The 18,278-nt window shown below is 50.1% G+C and overlaps 1 protein-coding gene across 1 annotated transcript; it reads left to right on the plus strand.

Annotated features, from left to right (window-relative positions):
• Positions 1-12,002: 12,002 nt before the first annotated feature.
• Positions 12,003-17,232, plus strand: Snorc (secondary ossification center associated regulator of chondrocyte maturation). Its single transcript, XM_006984225.4, has 3 exons — positions 12,003-12,164; positions 16,732-16,911; positions 16,999-17,232. Exons 1-3 carry the CDS (start codon positions 12,092-12,094, stop codon positions 17,106-17,108), a joined length of 363 nt encoding a protein of 120 aa, XP_006984287.2. The 5' UTR covers positions 12,003-12,091; the 3' UTR covers positions 17,109-17,232.
• Positions 17,233-18,278: the final 1,046 nt, after the last annotated feature.

The raw sequence follows: 18,278 nt of genomic DNA on the forward strand, positions 1-18,278 counted from the left end.
ATTTGAAGTCAAGATGTTTTAAAAATATATAGGTTGGTTTAATCTATCAGTTTCCATAATCCACTGTCTCTTAGCAGCCAAAAAATTCAAAGACAACACAATAACACGCAGGATCCAGACTCTGTGTATTTCCCATCTTTACATGGCTTATATTTTTATTACTCTATTTTTTAAGGACTTTATTTTAAATTTTTTAACCTAAGACACTCTCTCTCTCTCTCTCTCTCTCTCTCTCTCTCTCTCTCTCTCTCTCTCTCTCTGTGTGTGTGTGTGTGTGTATTCTTCTCTCTCCCAAGCCTATGCATATTTTTAAACACACTGTGACCTGTTTAGAGGCTCTTTTCGTCTGAATCTGTCCTTACTGTGTATCTGTAACCTTTTCTGTCTGCATGAGCAAAAAAACTGCTGTGTAACTTAGATGATGGTGTGCTGGTGCCTGTTCCTCCTTCTTGGTTCCTCAGGAGTCTAGTCTCATGGCAGAGATATATTTACAACCAGCTCTGAAAGCCATGTTTACAGTCCCAACTCAGGGAAGTCTCTGGGTCCATGCTGCCACTGGGTAGCATGCTGCTGGCTACTCATAAACACCATTTAAGTGTTTGGTAGTAGAGCCTCTCAAAAGAGCTGCCCATTTTTGCTACTAGCACTGAGCCAGGAAGGTTTCTTAAAGGAGCCTTGCCTCTGCTCGCCACCAGAAAACAGGGCCTACCAGAGAAAAGGCAGCTACCAAAAAGTTGTGGTTGACTCTGTTCTTGTGTATGAATCCTTTTTAAAGCCTTGTCAGGTTTTTATATAGAAATTTTGGTCACACATTGGAACACCATATGTAAACAACATTTCCTGTCCTGACTAACTGGTCCCATATTCATATTCAGAGGCTAAATATGAATCATAAATGCTCGGCTGATACCTCAGGCTGTTACTAGCTATCTCTTACACTTAAATTAACCCATATCTATTAATGTATACATTGCCATGTGGCTCATGGCTTTACCTGACCTCTAGCATGTCCTGCAACCTGGGAGGTTGGCTCACATCTCCCGACTATGCCCTCCTTCCCATCATTCTCAGTTTGGCTTTCCCATCTAACTTCTTGCTTTTTATTAACCAAGGAAAGTAATACATATTCACAGTGTACAGAAAGGATTATTTCACAGCAGCAGACAGGCATGGTGCTGGAGAAGTAGATCTGGATCTGCAGGCAGCAGTGAGAGAGAGCCACTGGACCTGGCTTGGGCTTTTGAAACCTCAAAGCCCACCCCCAGTGACACCCTTCCTCCAAAAAGGACCCACCCACTCCAAAAGGCCAAACTTCCTGTTCCTTCTCAAGCAGTGCCAATCACTGATTACTAAACATTCAAATGTAAGAGCTGATGGGTGCCATTCTTATTCAAACCACCACAGAGACCCAAGCATAGTGGCACTTATGTAGAGGGACAAATACCTTCATGGACTTTGTGACTTTGATCACATAAAATGGTTCTGAAGCAGGTCAGAGTCCCATCATGAAAGACAAACTATTCTATGTAGTCAAATAATAAAAATGGAAGAGAAGTTGGTGTTGTTATTCAGAGCAGACTGGAGGAGGAAACTTCCCTTTGAAAGGTCGATAGACTGGACAGCTTCCGACTTCCCAGTTTTCCAGTTGCACCTAGAACTTGGTGTCCTATGCAATAGAAGAAAGAGGTCTGTCTCTACAAATATCTGTCTGTGTAAGAAAGAACTGAACTCCTTAGCTCCTGCAGTCCTATTTGGTCAAGAGGCTGAGGTGGCAGTTGTTGACCTCCTAAAGTTCATCCTGAGATCTGTGTTCTCCCTCAGCCACTGTCCTGTGTGGTGACCCCGACATTCCTTCCTAAGGGATCCATGTTCATCTGAGGTCCTGGGTTCTTGTTACCTTTATTGCTTTGATCTCATGTTGACCTTTCCTTGTTGATGAAGAAACTTAAACATATAGACTAGCGTAGCAAGCTCCTTCTTGGTACAATTAGGCAAAGGTCAAGGGCCACAGCATTCTTCCCATTTTGTTTTGTAACACCTTGTTTCCTTCAAAATATTTAACTCACATGCCAGATATTATGTTATTAATGTTTTCCTGTGTATGGTAAGAGAGGACAACTTTTTAAAAGTACTGTATTAGCCGGGTGTGGTGGCACAAGCCTTTAATCCCAGCACTTGGGAGGCAGAGGTAGGTGGATCTCTGTGAGTTTGAAGCCAACCTGGTCCACAGAGCGAGATCCAGGACAGCCAGGGCTGTTACACAGAGAAACCTTGTCTTGAAAAACAAAGAAACAAGCCGGGTGTGGTGGCGCACGCCTTTAATCCCAGCACTTGGGAGGCAGAGGCAGGCGGATCTCTGTGAGTTCGAGGCCAGCCTGGGCTACCAAGTGAGCTCCAGGAAAGGCGCAAAGCTACACAGAGAAACCCTGTCTCGAAAAAACCAAAAAAAAAAAAAAAAAAAAAAAAAAAAGAGAAACAAAGGAAAAACAAAACAAAAACAATGACAAAAAAGTACCTTATCACATTTACAAGTACTAACAATAATATTTATGTCCAGACCATAAGTAATTTTCTCAGGCTAACCCAAAAGTGTTGTTTTTTTAATTGAAAAATCAAAATGCTGTCATTGCATTTAGCTTGAAGTCTCTTAATTTTAATACTTTCTTCAGAAAGCCTGGCGGTGGTGGCACACACCTTTAATCCCAGCACTCGGGAGGCAGAGCCAGGTGGATCTCTGTGAGTTCGAGGCCAGCCTGGTCTACAGAGTGAGTTCCAGGAAAGGCGCAAAGCTACACAGAGAAACCCTGTCTCGAAAAACAAAACAAACAAACAAACAAAAAAAAATACTTTCTTCATAAAAATACATTTAGAGAACATACCATACATATAACTTAGTAGCAAGTATCCTTATGGTGCCAGTTTCTTTATATGCCCTGTATTTTCTGTAGAGTAGATATTTCTATTTCTCTCCCTGCCCCATCATGCACAGGGAAATTGCTGATGGTGGGACAGCCTTCTTGTGGCATCCCAGGCACTGGCAGATGATCATATCTGTTGTCACGTTGGTCAGAGTTGATTCTGTTGCTGTCATGTTGGCTCAACCAGAATAAGACTGTGACTCCTTCATAATGGGACAGTTTAGTGCCCAGAGTTGTCATGTAGACCTCTTTAATTACTAAAAAGGAGCAATTTGGGGCTGGAGAGATGGCTCAGAGGTTAAGAGCCCTGGCTGTTCTTCCAGAGGTCATGAGTTCAATTCCCAGCAACCACATGGTGGCTGACAACCATCTTTAATGAGATCTGGTGCCCTCTTCTAGAGTGCGGGCATACATGCAGGCAAAACACTGTATTCATAATAAATAAATACATCTTTGAAAAAAAAAGCGATTTGTGGAAGGCAATGTTGTTTAGTTTGAAAGTTGTAATCATAGTACATGGCATAATGGCATAATTCCCCAGCAGTTAACATATTGGTACATCTACATTGTATTCTCTAAGTAGCCAAGCTCAGTATTTCTTTTATTTTTACTATTTCTTAATTTAAAACATTTTTCTTCATACAATATATTTTGAACATGTTTTTCCTCTCTGCCAAATCCTCCCAGAGTCTCCCCACTCCTCTACCCACCCAACTTTATGGTCTCCCTCTCTTAAAAATAAAAAAAGAAAGAAAAGAAAAGAAATAAAAAGAAACATTCTCCAACATACAAATGAAAATCAAAACAAATGGGCAAAAGACTAATAAGACAAAAAATGCCAAGATAAAACAAAATGAAACAAAAAGTCCACAAAAATACCATTGGGTTTGTTTTGTGTTGTGCAACTAGTCATGGTAATGGGACCTCCCTGGAATGTAATTGATATACCCAGTGAGACTCCATTGGTGAAAACTGATTTTCCTCCTTTGCCAGCAGGTATTAACTGCAGATAGCTTCTTGTTTAGGTGTGGGACCCCATAACTTCCCTCTCTTGGTTCTGGGATCCCTGTCTATCTTGAACCTATGAAGGTCTTGTGCATGCTGCCACAGTCTCTGAGTTCATATACACCACTCATGTTGTGTCTGGAAGACACTCTTTCCTTGGAGTCACCCATCACCTGGCTCTTAGAATCTTCCCACCTCCTTCTGCATAGAGGGAAGGGGTTAGGGTTTGATGAAGACATCCCATCTAGGGCTTAATGCTTTTTGAAGAGTCTCATTGTCCAGTCGTGGGTCTCTGTGTTAATTCCCATCTACTGCAAGAAGAAGCTTCTCTGATGAGGGTTGAGGGACTGATCGTTGGGTATAACAATATGCCATTTGGAGTCATTTTATCATTACGTTCCTTTAGCGTACTAATCATATTTGATTTTCCCCTCCACCCATGACCTCTTTAGTCTCCGATTCTTGGCCACTTTAGCAGTGTCAGGTGTGGGTTCCATCCCCTGGCGTGGGTCTTAAACCCAGCTTTCAAAGTGGTCTTGCCATCTGTATGTGTTTTTTGTGCTTTTCCTTTGCCTCCCCTGCCCCCGTTAGTTTGGTCCTATTCTGGTCTAAGTTTTATCTTAGTATTAGTATTTAGAGGACTATTTGTATTCTAATAAGAGGGGGGGGGACAGAGACAGAGAGAAAGGATATAGAGTTGAGTGGGTGGGTTAATGGGGAGGATCTGGTAGGAGTTGGGTGAGGGGAAACCATAATCAAAAAACATATTGTATAAAAAAAATCTAGTAATAAAGAACTAAAAATGATTGGTTACTCTTGTACCATTTGTACCACTATCCCACCAGTGTGCCCTTCAGCATGCCCTTGTTCTAGGTAGTAGGGTTTGTAACTGAGTGATACTGATGATTACTTTTCTCCTCTTGTTGCATGCAGAGTAACTTCTTTTTTTTTTTGGTTTTTTTGAGACAGGGTTTCTCTGTGTAGCTTTGCGCCTTTCCTGGAGCTCACTTGGTAGCCCAGGCTGGCCTCGAACTCACAAAGATCCACCTGGCTCTGCCTCCCGAGTGCTGGGATTAAAGGCGTGCGCCACCATGCCCGGCTGCAGAGTAACTTCTAACACCATGAATGCTTGTCAGTAGGGACAGAGTTTTTAGTTGGGCACCAGCTCGCCTTCTCCGTGTTCAATGACATCAATGTTGTTTTTGGCAATAGGGCCTTACCATCAGGTTGTGGAGAGTAACCAATAGCCTTGGCAATAGCCTGTGATGTTTGGGGAGGGGTACATAGGACCCTTGGCCAATAACTCAATAAGAAGTGACCCATTCCTGGCAGCGGAAGTTTTACTCTGTGGCCTAAGGTGTAGTTGGAGTATTCTCTCCCCTATTACACGGTGCCTCTGTTTAGACTCCTTTCATATATATATATATATATATTTAGGAAGCTCTACAGTAGGAGATTCTCATATGGTTTTTCAAATGGCCTTTCGTGTTAATTGTCCCTCCCCATGTTCCCTCATTGACCCTGCTCCCATCACCATTCCTAGTTAATGCTTGTAGACTAGTTTTCCCTGTCTCTCCACAGGACTGGATTCTATTTCTCCTTCCTTGAGAGATCCTCTCCTCCCTCCTTGTCACTTATTGGGAACCAAACCTCTATGGTTATTCAGATTGTAGCACACATGTCAAAGCTTAGAAACCAACATCCACATATAAAAGAAAACATACAATATTTGTCTTTTGGAGTCTGGGTTACCTCACTCAGGATGATTTTTTTCTAGCTCCATTTATCTGCAAAATTTTACTTTTCCTAACAGCTGAATGATATTCCATCACATAAATGTACCACATTTTCATTATCCATTCCTCAGTTTTATGGATATCTAGGCTGTATCCAATTTCTGGTTGTTGTGAATAGAGGAGCACTGATCATGGATGCAGGCTCAGTATTTCTTAACTAACCATTTGAGAGTAGATTGCACACTTTATGTCCCTTATCATTAAGCAGTCCTAATATTTCCTCAAAATAGTCTAGTACTTACCCAGTCTATTACCCATAGTCTGCAACTATGAAAATTAGGAAATTAATGGTATGGAACTATTTCAATATTCAGCCTGTGCTAATGTTTCAACAGTTATTCCACCAAGAGCCTTAGCAAAGCCTGTGTAGATGCAGGGTGTTATTCACGGCCACTGTGCCTGCAGTCGCCATGTCTCTTGAGTCTCCTTCAATCTGGAGCTGCTGGTTTCTCAGCCTATCTCCTCACACCCTGACATTGGATTTTGTGTGTGTGTGTGTGTGTGTGTGTGTGTGTGTGTGTGTGTGTGTGTGTGTTGTTGTTGTTGTTGTTGTTTTGGTTTGGTTTTTTGTTTGTTTTGTTTTGTTTTGGGTTTTTTGTTTTTTGTCTTTTTTTTTTAAGAACGTGCCTACTTTGGCTTTATCTGGGGTTTCCTCGTGATTGGACAATGGTTATGCAGTTTTGAAGGTGTGCTACAGGAGTGACCCCAGGTCCCAAGTGCAGCATATTAAGTGACACAAGATGTTGCTTTAAGCCATTACCTCCGTAACTTGCTCAAGGTGGTGAACATAGTGAGATCACTAGATACTGAAGGTGTTAGTGTCTAGCTGTGCACCTTAGCAGGGCAGGAATATCAGGGTCAGTGGTGGGTGTGCACTGCTGTTAAGACTGGAGTTTGGGGATGCCATCTAGGAGATTCTCAGTGTGGAGGCAAGTGAACTTTGAGAAGTATCACCGTAGCAGTCATGCTCTAAAATGGAATCCAACTTAGCCTCACTGAAAGGTAGAAGGACACTTGACCCATTTACCTCCCCAAAGAACCAAAACTCAGATGAAAGCAGCAGGTCTTGGGGGTTCAAATTCAGCTTGATCAACAAGCTACCTGGGCTCTTGCTCCTGACCAAATGGAGCAAGAGCAGAACAGACTCTCAAAGAGCTCCGTCAGTTTTCCCTCCAGTATTCACCTGGATTAGAAGCATACATGATGGACCATGGAACTCCACTTACAGCATTTGGGGACTTTTCAAACCCTGAGTCCTAAACCTTTCACATTCCTTCTGCAAGCCGGTTCCAAAGGCTGAAGACCCACACAGTCAAGTTTATCAGAGCCAATCTACTTCTCCTGTTACGATGGAACACCGTGACAAAACCAACTTAAGGGAGAGAGGACTTTATTTTGCTCACAGTTCGAGCTCACCCTGGCCAGGAAGTCATAGCAGCATGATCTTGAGACGGCTTGTCACGTTGCCTGTGGAGTCAGGAAGCAGAGAGGTGAGTGACAGCACCCTCCCTCTCTTCTTTTTACTTCTCTGGCAGGTCACCTGTGAGAACTGGCAATGCTGTAATCCAACGTAACATGGCATTCTGCAATCTTCCATCTAGATTTGAGCCTGATTTACAGCCAAGGGAGCTATGAGAAGTAAGAGATGCTTGTGTCAACTCTCTAGTTCTCTGATATGCCTTGAATGTAAGTCCCAGGCTTATCCTTTTCTGTGAGCATTCAGTTCACGGCATTATCCCTCTGATCACGCCACCATAAACATCTGTATACAATTGGCTTTTAATTGTCTTCAGTGAGTGTAGTGGCTCATGTCTGTAATCCCAGCACTTGGATGAGGCAGGAGGATTGCCATGAGGCCAGCCTGGGCTATATAGCGAAATCTTGTCTCAACTGCTCTCTCTCTCTCTCTCTCTCTCTCTCTCTCTCTCTCTCTCTCTCTCTCTCTCTCTCTCTCTCTCTCCACAAACTGTATCCTCAATAAGGCTACATACAATATGTCATATTATGTCACCGGTATCTTACTTCCACTGGCAGTGAGGTCATCACTGCACTCAAGGTCAAAGGGCAAGCAAATCCCAGTTACCTGTTTTGGTTAGAGTATCTCAAACAGAAAAAGTTCAGCTGGAAGTTTGCCATAATGATGTTTAAGGTCCACCCCCGGGGGAGGTGGGGCTTGTGGTGTTGGAGCCCAGTCCTACTTCCTGTCCCATCTCTGCTTCTGACCTAGATGCCAGCAAGCAGCTTCTGCCCACACAAGCTATCTGCCACCGTGCCTTTCCCTATGATGAACTGTGTCCCCTCGAACTGTGAGCTAAAATAAAACCTCCCCTCCTCGAAACTGCTTCTTTTAGGTGTTTTACCACAGCAATGAGAAGAGTAACTAACATACCACAGGCCCTGGTGTCACAGCTGCCCAGTGGGGATCCGGGAGCCTGACATCCAGCCTGCTGTGGCTGTACATACAGTCACCACCACTGAACAGTCTGTCACTGTTGTCATCCAAGATGCTGTCAGAAATCTGAAGCAGAGCCATTGCTCCTACCCCAAATCTTCCACCAGTGCGGCTTTCCCACTGATGAACTCAACAGGAAGTGATCTGGGGGCCACGCTGCAGGGCACAGGAAGGGGAGAATGAACAGGTGAGAAAGCCCGTTAAATCCATGCAGAAGTCCCAGTGATCTCTATCCACACGCTAAGCTTCTGCAGGATGAGGCATCACATTGGCGGGTCTCTGGGAGTTGCTAGGGATTAAAACCGGTTCTCAACGAAGCTGGGAATGTGGCCCATTGTCTATGAAAACTTGCTGCTCTTCCAGAGGACCAGGATGTGGTTCCTAGTACCTACTTGGTGGCTCACAGTAATTTGTAACTCCAGTTCTAGGGGATCCAATGCCTCTGCTGGCCACCTTCAACATCAGGCTTGCATGGGGTGCACAGACATACATGCAGGCAAAACACACTCGTACACATAAAGTTGAATAAAATTCTTTTACAAAAACAAGCTGGGACTTTAAGTCATGGGGGAAAGACATGGTGGGGTTGGGGGAGGCAGTGTACACTTCATCTAAAAGAACTGTCCCATATGTATGACAAAGGATTTTTATCTGGAAGATACAAAAATATACTAAAAATATTTTTTTAAAGTATTCAATACAGAAATAAATAAGCAAAAAGACAAAACAACCAAATCCAAGCAGACCCAGGCAATTTCCTCATCACGGGGAGGTAAATAACACACACTTACCTCGCTGAGCACCAAGGCAATGTCAATGCTGAGGGGCGGCACAGTGGGTAAAGTGCTTGCCACCCAAGCATGGGGACCAGAGCTGGATCCCCAGCAGCCACATGGAAGCCAGGGTGAGCAGGATGGCCTAGCCGTAATCCCAGAACTCAGCGGGCAGAGGGCATCCCTGGAGCAAGCTGGCTGAAGTAGGTGGGTCAGCAGACTCAGGCTTAAGTGACACCCCACCTTGGTAAAGGAGGTGGGAAGAGCTTGAGAAAGACCCCTGTTGTGGGACAGTCCTTCACACTGTGTGACCCCGCTGTGGACAGTCCTTCTGCACACTGTGTGACCCTGCTGTGGACAGTCCTGCACACTGTGTGAACCCGCTGTGGACAGTCCTGCACACTGTATGAACACGCTGTGGACAGTCCTGCACACTGTGTGACCCCGCTGTGGACAGTCCTTCACACTGTGTGAACCCGCTGTGGACAGTTCTGCACACTGTGTGACCCCGCTGTGGACAGTCCTGCACACTGTATGAACACGCTGTGGACAGTCCTTCACACTGTGTGACCCCGCTGTGGACAGTCCTTCACACTGTGTGACCCCGCTGTGGACAGTCCTGCACTGTGTGACCCCGCTGTGGACAGTCCTTCACACTGTGTGAACCCGCTGTGGACAGTCCTGCACACTGTGTGACCCGCTGTGCACAGTCCTTCACACTGTGTGAACCTGCTGTGGACAGTCCTGCACTGTGTGACCCCGCTGAGGACAGTCCTGCACACTGTGTGACCTGCTGTGGACAGTCCTGCACACTGTGTGACCCCGCTGTGGACAGTCCTGTACTGTGTGACCCCGCTGTGGACAGTCCTGCACACTGTGTGACCCCGCTGTGGACAGTCCTTCTGCACACTGTGTGAACCCACTGTGGACAGTCCTGCACACTGTGTGAATATGTGTCACTATGATTGGTTTAATAAAGAAGCTGACTGGCCAATAGCTGAATAGGATAAAGTTAGGTGGGAAAGCCAAACAGAATGATGGGATGAGGAAGGGTGGAGTCAGAGGAGTCCGCAGCCAGATAGAGAATGAGTTGAACACACAAAATGCGATAGAGGTAAAACGCCAGGAGTCTCGGGACAGCACATAGATGAACAGAAACGGGTTAAGTTCTAAGAGCTATTTAGTAACCAACCTGAGCTATTGGCGGAGCATTTATAATTTATATTACATCTCCGAATCAGTTGTTTGGGAAATGGCTGCCGGTTATTTCGGAGCAGGCAGTTATGTGAGGAAAACTCCACCTACAACACCTGATGTCAGCCTCTGACTTCTTCATGCATGTGCACAAGAGAATGTGTGCCCACATACATGTGAACATGCATACATATGCATATACCACATATACATGCAAAAGGAAAATTTAAAGTCTACCTAATACAAAAACTCATCAACCTGTAAACAAGATTCATGCACATCTTCTATGATTTGAATGTGAAGTGTCACCTCGAAGGATTCATGCGTTGAAGACTTAGCCCCCAGCTGGGGGCACTATTGGAAGGTGACTGGCTTTATGAGCATGGCAGCTTTGTCAATGAGCTGGTCCATTGCGGAGTTCATAGGGGAAGGGGGCAGGACGCAGTTGGAAGAAGTAGGCCTCAGGGCATGCCTTTCAAAGGATGTCCTGTCCTCAGACCCATCTCCCACTCTGTCCTACTCTGTCACTCTCACTGCCTCCTCACAGGCTCACGGCAACGGGACAAGCTAACCAGGACCATCACCCCCGAAACTGCACGCAAGCAAACCTTTGCTCTCTTTAAATGGCTTCCTCGGGGATTTTGTCACAGTAACAAATGGCTGACGAATACACCTTGTATGAATGTTTTCCCTCTGGAAATTAGCACAAAAGGAGGAGGAAGATGAAAATTCATAAAAATTTAAGTGCTACAAAGAAATTTGAAGTGATCTGTTGAGAGGATGCAGACTGACTGACCAAACTGAGACCTGATGGAAACGAGGTGAACACCTGATAGGTGTAGGCACTGCTTTCTGGGCAAGGAGAGAGGTGCAAAGGCCCTGGGGCAGGATCCTGTCTAGTACCCTGGAGGAGGGCAGTCAGAGCCAGCAGCGGAACTAGAGGGGAGTGGGGGCCGAGGGAAGCCTGGCTAGGGAAGCCCTACATTTGGCTTTTGTTGGGAAAAAAACAAACAAACTATTAAGTAGAAGAAGTATCAGGGCCTCTGGGGCCTGGAAGTGGGGACAAAGGGAAGAGACTTTGGGGACTTTCGTGGTGGGCACACCTGAGAGGCAGGAGGGCTGGAAGTCCATCTGGGGATGTGGGCAGAGGCCGTGGAGGCCAGCGAGCTCGGTCAGCAGCGGCCTGACAGAGCTGTTGGGAAGCAGTGAGCTGGACTCTGGAGCAGGCTAAAAGATGAAACTGAGTCTCGGGATTGGAGGAGGGTGCCTGCGAGAACAAGGCGAGGACACGTGCAGGCCAAGGCTTTTCTGGAAAGGGGTCTAGAGCAGCCTGGGGCTTTAGGAAAGTGCATTAAAGGAGTGGGTTAACCAGAGCTGTAGCAAGTCGTTTTAACAAGTGCTCAAGTGGGAAGGGAACGAGCTGAGTCTCCGTGCTGGGCCGCTCAAGAGCCCTGGGCACAGTGGTCCCGAGGCATTTGTCATGCCCAAGGTCCCTGGGTGAGGCTTCTGTCTTGGGAAGCCTGGAAAGTTCTTGTTTCCAGTGGGCCAGGAATACATGCGGATGGTGTGTACTGTGCGTGTGTTAAGAGAGAAGAGAAAGAAAGGGGAGGGGGGGTTGTTGAGAGGATGTGAGAAAAGGAAGAAAAAATAGAGAAGTAGAGAGAAATAAAAAGCAGTTTTCCCTGGTCCTTTCCAGGGTGGGGCTGTTTGGTAGGTAGTTCAGGACAGCAGGTCTGCCTGAGTTCTCTCTTCTCTCTCTCTCTCTCTCTCCCTCCTCTCTCTCCCCCCCCCCCCCCGCCTGTGTGTGCATGTGTGGGGGGCGGGCACGGCGTCCCAGGAGGACAGACTTTGCATTGATGAAAACCCTTCCCAGCTCTTTGAAGCCTCTTTGCTGCTGCCTGAGCCCAGCCGTTTAGTCCTCTGTGTCCCGCACACTGTTCACTCACCGCCAGGATGGCATCTTGTCTGGCCCTGCACATGGCGCTGCTGCTCGTCTCTGGGGTCCTAGTCCCTGCGGTGCTCACAGGTAAGAGGCACAGGCTGTTGGCTCTGCTGCCACCAACTTCTCAGGGCCAACGATTACCAGTGGGACCAGATTCTCAGTATCTACAGGGCATAAGCCCCTCACAAGAGGCGGGATGCCCAGCTGTGGTGATTCTGGGGCCGGGGGGCTCCCACAGTGCTGGCTGGTAGAAGCCGAATAAGATGATGCGTCAGGGAACTGTTAGCAGCAGGGTGGGAGACCATTGACATAGGAGGGCGACCAGGATGTCGGAGCCGAGGACGTGTGGTTGTCTGGAGTTCTGGGGGTTTTATCACTAGAACTTCTGGAGGCTTCTGTATCTGGGAGGTAGGAGGGCTCATCAGACAAAGGGCAAAGGGCTAAGGGGCCAGAGCCCCAGATGCTGGACAGAAAACCCAGTGACTCGGAATTCTTTTAAATTCCGCAACCCCTTCTCTGCTGGCTTGTGACCTGGGTGCTGTCACCATAGAGGCGGATAGATCTCCGAGTCCTTTGCAGAATGGCGAGGGCACTGCATTGAGACCTGGATGGCTACATCGGGGGTCTGATGAGAGAGGCCGCATGGCGGGGCTGTTCCAGGTCAGCTTCAGAGCAGGGACGTAGACACAGGTAGGCTTTGCTCTACGCGAGAATAAGTCTTCCGCGGCTGTTCAGTAGTCAGCAGAAGGGCAGCTTGCCTCTGGGTTCCCCGATTGTCTTACAACATTGCAGGCTGAACTTTAGGGGTGTCTACAGATCTCCAGAGGAGAGAAGTCACCTCTGTTGTGAAAGCAAGGCCTAGGAACTCCCAGGCACACTCTGGGAGGTGATGGTGGTCTGTGGGCTTTTCCTCTCCCCCTGACATCCTTAGGAAGCAGCTTAAGGCCAGGCTCTGGCCTGCCTGTCCCAGGCCTCTCCTGGCCCTTTCCTCATCTGCAGGGGGTGACCCTCACTACCCTGCCTCCCTCACAGGCAGGTGGTGAGACCTCACCAGGTCTGGCATGCAGGGCTCTCAGGGTGGCCAAGTACCCAGTCAACACTCAATCTGTCTTCAGAATTTGAGCAGAGTTCCCAACTCAGAGGGGTCTGGGGGAGAGCCATCTCTTCCCACAGGTTGGGCACACCCAGTTTTGGGGGTGGGTTTGAGCAGTGTTCAGCGATGTAAGGCTGAGGTCCCCCTGATGTTGGGAGAGGTGACTTACAATGCTGGGAGGCATTTTCCATCACCGAGGACCCAGGGCTGAGACCCACGCAGCTTCCTGCCACAGTGAGGCAGTTGCTTGGCAAAGCCCTGCAGCTTGGGCCTTCCAAGCGGCTCCTGCCCGGGTCCCTGATGCCTCTTCCAGCTCAAGCTTCTAGCCAGAGCCCCTAGTCAGGCTGTGCACACACAACTTTGGGGGGTGGGCTTTCTGCTCCCACAGAAGCTTTGAGGATAATCAGGACCTGCCCGGACCTCACCTCCCTCTCCCTTCCGTGGGTGCCCCCACCCACCCCAAGAACAGGCAGGCCTACAGTAGCATGGCACGCCAGCTGAGTCTTGGGGTTCTGACTGTTCTGGGAACCAGGAGATAGGAGGTTCTCGGAACCAGTCCTGGACCCGCAGGTCTCAGCAGGTGTGTACAAGGTCCATGGCCCCTGTCTCTCTCCTGGGCTGTAGGCCTGTAGCAGGAAAGAGGAGATGGAGCTCTCCTGGAGTTGAGGCACAGGCCAGGCTGCCACCCTCTCTGCCTCAGCCGGTGGCCACAGCCACTGAGGTAGGGGAGCAGGCCAGGTTGAGCGGGCAGGAGGCCAGGGTGGGGATGAAAAGGCTCTTCATGGCCACACAAAGGCCGTCTGTGAGCACGGGCGCCTGGCCTCGGGGCCTGTGGTCAGACTAACCGTTGAACAGACTTATTTACCAAAAGGCAGAGCAGCTTGGGGTGGTGGGGCGAGGGGACAGCTGAGGTGTCCAAGCCTGTGGCACTGACACCATGCCCTTCTGCCAGAGCAGAAAGGCCCGGGACGGTGCTCACTGTTGCGGTGGGTGGGTCTCCTAGTGGCCGAGGCGGGCAGAACCTTCTCAGGAGACCCCTGCTGTGTCTCCCTTCCTTGTCCTCGCTGGCTGTCAGTCAGCCTGCTTCCTCCACATCCTGCTCCTGGGGCCCTGCACTGACCCCCTTCTTCTCATCCTCACTCCTGTCCTGCTGTCACACTGACCCATGGTTCCTGGCTTCCCCAGGGGACTTGGAGGGAGCTGGCTTGTTGCTCCTCCTTACTGTTCCGAGTCTGGAGAACATCGAGTGCGTAAGAAAACAAGATAAGGCCTGGACTACGGCCCCAGAAACACCTCCTTCTTTGGTGGGTTGGGGCAAGCTCAGTCCCTGGCCAGGGAACAGGCACCACTTAGGCGGGCTGGACCTGGGACTCAGAATCCTTGGGCAGCTTCCCTGGCATTGGAGGTGAGCTTTGGCCAGGAGAGATGGGAGAGGGAGAGGCCGGCCTGCCTGCCTGCCTGTTTTGGGTGTGTCCTGAAGAGTCTCAGGTCAGACTGGCAGTCTACGAAGCCCAGACCTCAGGGCTTGGAGCATGGCAGGCATGTTCAGAGTTTTTCTCTGTCCAGCCCTGGGAGCCTGGGGCTGGACTGCTTGAGGCCCGAAGTCTTTCATCAGGGCTCTTAGGCTATAAACACTGCCTTCTCTGACCAGGTCACTCTGCCCTCTTCACAGAGTGCTTTTCACCGTTAGTGGGAGGCTGGCCTGGGCACCAGCCGGATCCCAATGAGAAGGAAGCCTCCTGAAGTGGGCAGCAGCAGCAGTCTTGGGAGGCCTTTCGCCAGGCTTTTCTGAAAAGGGCCCTAGTCTGGGGAAACCGCGGGGCACATGGCAGTAGTCCCTGACTACAAGTCGAGTCTCAAGTTTGGCCCAGGCTTGTGAGAGGTATCAGGGTAGAGCCTAGGGAGTCAGGGGGCTGCTAAAATCTTACAGTGAAAAGATTCCAGTGTTACAAAAAAAAAAAAAAAAAAAAAAAAAGAGCTGAAAAATTATCTACCAAACCCCAGCACAGCCTTTACCTAGTTACCAGTTACCAGCCTTTGCCACACTGCTCCTTGACCACAAACGCAGAAGCAGTCCAACGTTGTCAACACCATTCATCCTGAGTTCTCAGTTAAGAACAAAGACATTCTCTTTCCCAACCAGAAAGTGCCATCAAACGGGGATGGGAACCCCGGCACGGTGCTCGCCAGCCTTACCCAGAGTCTCTGACAGGGCCTACGACCGCTCCCCTGTCCTGGTCCAGAACAAATCCTCACAGATCCTTCCTCACAAATTCTCCTCCCTTCCCAGACCTTGATGGTTTTGAAGGGCCTGGTTATTTTGAGGCTGACTGGAGTCAGGCTTTTGGCTGTGTGTTCTGTTTGCCCCGGGTGGGCACTGTGGGCAGAAACACACAAGTCCCTTGGTTCTCCCCTGAGCACTTGCTATCCTGAGCCTATCCACAGAGGGAGAAGGGCACTCAAGATGGAGTCCTTGGCTCACAGGAAACCTTGGGGACCTGCTGGTAACAGAGGTGCAGTCTTACTGGGGGTCTGTCAGGAGACACAGCCATCACCACCCTGCCCAGGGCTCTGGACCACCGGGGCTGTCTCCACCTAACCCGTGCCTTTGCCTTTCTCGTCTCTCACTAGGGACAAAATGGTCCCCTGTGCCACAAGCAGCTGGAATTGGTGAGATGGAGTGATATCCACCTTCCCAGCTGGGATCAGGGCATGGGCAGGGATCAGCTGAGATGCCAGGAGGGCAGGCTGAGGGGAAATCTTAGAGCCTGATCACCAGCCTGGTCTTGAACTTCTGTCTTGGGGAGGAGGTTGGCCAAAGGGTGTATGGTGCTCTGGACTTCATGGGCTGTGCTCCCCACAGTGACGTGTGCTGGGGGACAATAGGGCTGCAGCAGGTGGAAGCATCCCTTGACTCATCCATCCTGCACCCCCTGTCTCCTTCCTTCCCTCTGGGATCCCTGGGTACCCCCAAATCATGCTGACTCCCAGCCCCCGAGGCAGAGGATTCCTGGTAAGAAGGCCACCCAGGGACCCATGTGCAGACTGAGGCTGGTGAGGTGTGGGAACCTCCCCACCTTCCCTTCATGGTCCCTCCTTCCTGCAGGCAGAACTGTGCTGGCCTTGGCTTGGGGGCGGGGCTGTTAGATGTCCAAGGCTGTCTCTCCTGATCTGAGGCTGAGTGGACTTCTTCTGGTCTTTGAGGAGTGGCACCCTCAAAGGCCCTTTACTCTTGGCCTTTGCCCCAGGTGAAGACTGAGCTGTGTCTGCCCCGAGGGACAGAGGAGTCCCCATTTTGTAACTGTCCCTGTCTCTCCACGGATCAATCTGTCCTCCTGTGACCTTAACGCTCAGTGGGTGTTCTGAGTCACACGTGGATGGTCTCCCAAACTTAGGAGTGAATTTCCCAGCCAGGTGCCTCACCCTGTGAAATGTGGGCGCTGGTGTAGAACTAGGCACGAGTTCTTCACAAGGCATCCCTCAGCTGATTTGGTGGGGAGGGTCGGCATCCCTGTCAGCAGACCCCCTGAGCCCCCGTGCCCGTCATTGACTTCACAGCAGAGGGTCCCCAGGAGCCCAGTCCCACCCTGTGGAACGAGCCCATTGAATTGCCGTCGGGTGAAGGTCCCTTGAGCACCAGCTACAGCCAGGAACTTGCAGCCTCGGGCCCGCCGTTCTCCACCTCTGCCCCAGGACCGGAGGACAACACCCCTCCTGCAGGTGTGGACCAGGACGGAGGTAGGGCCGGGGCGGGGCAGGGAGAACTGCAGGAAGGGCTAGGCTTGGGCTGGACTCGGGGATGACTCGCTCCTCTGTCCTCCACAGGATCGCTCGGGCCCGGCGCCATTGCGGCCATCGTGATCGCAGCCCTGCTGGCCACCTGCGTGGTGCTGGCACTCGTGGTGGTCGCGCTGAGAAAGTTTTCCGCCTCTTGAAGTCAATAAAGGAGCCACGCCGGCCCGCCCGCCCGCGGCGACTCTGCAACCTGTGCTCCCCTTTGTCCCTCTGTGTCCCCGCGTGTGCGAGCCCGCGTGCAGGTGTCAGCGGCATGTGAACGGAGACGGGGGCGTGTTGCTGGGCCGCGCCGTGTGCCGGGAGCGGTGGGTGGAAAGGGAACATGTGCACGCGTGGCCACGTGCGTGTGTTGTGCCAGAAGTGCACGCGGGGCACGGGGAGCTCCGGTTTCTACTCTCCAAGGAAGCGCTGGCGGCGGGGGACCGGGGGCCACGGACTCCTGGCTCCTTGTGCTTCAGCCTGGGGGGGACTGGGGGCAGGGAAGCAGAGCTTGACCCAGGTTCATCCTGTTTCTTGAGGCCAACTGGGAAATGGTGGAGGACTGGCACTGGATGGGGTAGCAAAGGCTTTTGACCTTGACTCAGGCGGGAGGGGCCATATCCCAATCCTATGTCTTCACCCCTCCCGGCGAGGCTCAGAATTTTCCTGTCTCCCACTGCACACATTCCTGGGACCTGGGGTTTGTATAAATGTTCTCCCTGGGACTGTTCCTTTTCCAGCTGACCCAGAAGTTGGGGAGCACTCTAGGATAGACTGGGGGAGGGGTGAAGTGGCGATGAGAGGGTCTGGTAGGCCAGGGTAGGAGCTACAGCCCTCTAGGTGCAGTGTGGCAAGGGGTCATCTCCTTGCAGGAATGCTGGAGGGTCTGTGACATGCGGGAAGATACCACAAAGCCCAGCGGCTCAAACTCAAGGCCTGTTCTGGGTCGAGCATGGTGACACATGCCTGAAATACCAGTACTTAGCAGGCCAAGGTGGGACTGTGCGTTTAAGGCCAATCTGGGCTATACTGGGAGGTGGTCTCAAGAAACAAAACCAACAGAAGGTCTGTTCTGACGTAGAACATCTTCTGGCAGATGCACACTGCACCAGACACTTCCCCAGGACAGAAGTGGGGTGGACACTCTGGGATAGAAAGAGGGATAAGCATGGGTGGGTCTGCAGGCCTGGGTAGGAGCAGGTCTTGGGGAACCAGCTGCCACTGAAGGCACAGAGGAACATCCGAGGCCAGTGTCTGGACCAGGTAGGGAGCCTGGGTCCCAGGCTTAGAGTCAGATCCTCTGAAGGGCCACTGCTTACTGATACCTGAGG

Source organism: Peromyscus maniculatus, chromosome 13, assembly GCF_049852395.1.
Source record: "Peromyscus maniculatus bairdii isolate BWxNUB_F1_BW_parent chromosome 13, HU_Pman_BW_mat_3.1, whole genome shotgun sequence".
NCBI lineage: Eukaryota > Metazoa > Chordata > Mammalia > Rodentia > Cricetidae > Peromyscus > Peromyscus maniculatus.